This window comes from Oncorhynchus gorbuscha, unplaced genomic scaffold, assembly GCF_021184085.1.
Source record: "Oncorhynchus gorbuscha isolate QuinsamMale2020 ecotype Even-year unplaced genomic scaffold, OgorEven_v1.0 Un_scaffold_295, whole genome shotgun sequence".
Classification (NCBI taxonomy): domain Eukaryota; kingdom Metazoa; phylum Chordata; class Actinopteri; order Salmoniformes; family Salmonidae; genus Oncorhynchus; species Oncorhynchus gorbuscha.
Window position 1 is genome coordinate 1,278,808 of NW_025745159.1, and position 2,500 is coordinate 1,281,307.

Sequence of the window (2,500 nt, forward strand, 5' to 3'; positions counted from 1 at the left end):
TCTACTCAGTCTGCCACCTGAACACAGATCAGTCAGTCACAACACTTGAACAGGATCTGTCTGACCCAGGTCAACCCAGTCCAGAGATCAGAGCCAGACGAGAGATCAGAGCCAGATGACTGACATTCTCTCAGAGCACATTGCTGATTTAGGGTGTCTCTCTCTCTCTCTGTCTCTCTGTCTCTCTGTCTCTCTCCCTCTCTCTCTCTCTCTCTCTCTCTCTCTCTCTCTCTCTCTCTCTCTCTCTCTCTCTCTCTCTCTCTCTCTCTCTCTCTCTCTCTCTGTCTCTGTCTCTCTCTCTGTCTCTGTCTCTCTCTCTCTCTCTCTCTCTCTCTCTCTCTCTCTCTCTCTCTCTCTCTCTCTCTCTCTCTCTCTGTCTCTGTATCTCTCTCTCTCTCTCTCTCTCTCTCTCTCTCTCTCTGTCTCTCTCTCTCTCTCTCTCTCTCTCTCTCTCTCTCTCTCTGTCTCTCTCTGTCTGTTTCTCTCTCTCTCTCTCTCTATGTGTGTGTAGGTGTGTGTAGGTGTATGTGTGTTGTGTAGGTGGTTTGTTGTGGTTTGTTGTGGTTTTTGTTGTGTAGGTGGTTTTCCTTCCAGGGTTTGGCTGTCTCTACATAGATGTACTGAGTAGATGTACTGAGTAAAGGTGTGTTGTGTAGGTGGTTTTCCTTCCAGGGTTTGGCTGTCTCTACATAGATGTCGTCCATCAGGATGGCACAGTCATCCTCACCCTGGCACCAGAGGGCAGCGTGGACTCTGTCATGAGCCTGCACAACAGGTAACCTCTAACCCCTAACCTCTAACCCCTTACCCCCAACATCTAACCCCCAACATCTAACCCCCAACATCTAATCCCCAATCTCTAATCCCTAACCTCTAACCCCCAACCACTAATCCCTAATCTCTAACCCCCAACCTCTAATCCCTAACCTCCTAACCTCTAACCCCTTACCCCCAACATCTAATCCCCACATCTCTAATCCCTAACCCCTAACCTCTAACCCCCAACCTTTAACTCCTAACCCCTAACCTCTAACCCCCAACCTCTAATCCCTAACCTCTAATGCCTAACCTCTAACCCCCAATCTCTAATCCCAATCTCTAACCCCAACCTCTAACGCCTAACCACCAACCCCAACCTCTAACCCCCCAACCCCTAACCTCTAACCTAACCCCTAACCTTTAACCTCTAACCCATAACCTTTAACCTAACCTCTAACCCATAACCTTTAACCTCTAACCCCAACCCCTAACCTCTAACCTAACCCCTAACCTCTAACCCCTAACCTTTAACCTCTAACCCCCAACCCCTAACCTTTAACCTAACCTCTAACCTCTAACCCATAACCTTTAACCTCTAACCCTACTACAGGAGAGACAAACAATACAATATATTTGTATGATATTTAAAAAATCATAAATATATGATTTTTGGTTTGTTTTAATGTATAATTGATAATGATGAGCAGTTCATTATAACAACATTAGCAGGTCATAGTTCACCCTGACAAAGGATGCCGGACATATTGTCTTTCACCACTGGGGGGCGCTGTAACCCCCGTTCTGTGTAAACCCCAGGCATCCCTCTTGCATTGATTTAATAAAGGATCAACATAACTGATTGGTATCTGTCTCTCAGGACGTCCAATCGGAAGCTGGCGTTCAGGGTGTTGCTGAGCGAGGCCAGTGTGTCGCTGAGTGATGACATCACCAGTCGTTCGGGTTCCGTGGAGCTCTTGAGGCTGACTCTGTCCAAACTGCTACTGAACCTGTGTCCTGCCCGTCTGGGTGACTCTGGCATGGGGCTGGTCACCGCCGGGATGGGAGAGGCCTGTCTGGTCGAAGTCCACTGTGCCAGCCTGCAGGTGGGTCGACTCATAGGCTGTTTATAGGTCACCTGACGAAGGCTGTTTGTAGGTCACCTGATGAAGACTATGTATAGGTCACCTGACGAAGACTGTTTATAGGTCACCTGACAAAGACTATTTATAGGTCACCTGACGAAGGCTATTTATAGGTCACCTGACGAAGACTGTTTGTAGGTCACCTGACGAAGACTATGTATAGGTCACCTGATGAAGACTATGTATAGGTCACCTGATGAAGACTGTTTATAGGTCACCTGACGAAGACTGTTTATAGGTCACCTGATGAAGACTATGTATAGGTCACCTGATGAAGGCTGTTTCAGCCAAAACAGTGTATCTGCCTGAAGGAGTAAAGCACAGGAGCAACACTGTGAAATAACACAGAACGTCTTCTGTAAAATAGAAAAATAGAAAAGGTACATTTCCTGCTTCAGCCATCTAAATATCTTCCTGTGTTCAGTATAGATCTACACTATATATATCTATATTAATTAGATGTTCTCTTCCAGGTGGATAACTACAGTATAGATCTACACTAACTAGATATTCCTCTGTTATCTTCCAGGTGGATAACCAGCTGGATAACTACAGTATAGATCTACACTAACTAGATATTCCTCTGTTCTCTTCCAAGT

General features: G+C 46.1%; 1 protein-coding gene across 1 annotated transcript in view; it reads left to right on the forward strand.

The window, feature by feature from the left end:
• The window catches only part of LOC124017627 (vacuolar protein sorting-associated protein 13B-like), a 242,195-nt gene that overhangs the window by 210,134 nt on the left and 29,561 nt on the right, over positions 1 to 2,500 (forward strand). The window contains 2 exon segments of the mRNA XM_046332880.1: positions 657 to 775; positions 1,637 to 1,862. Coding sequence (XP_046188836.1) covers positions 657 to 775; positions 1,637 to 1,862 — 345 coding nt within the window.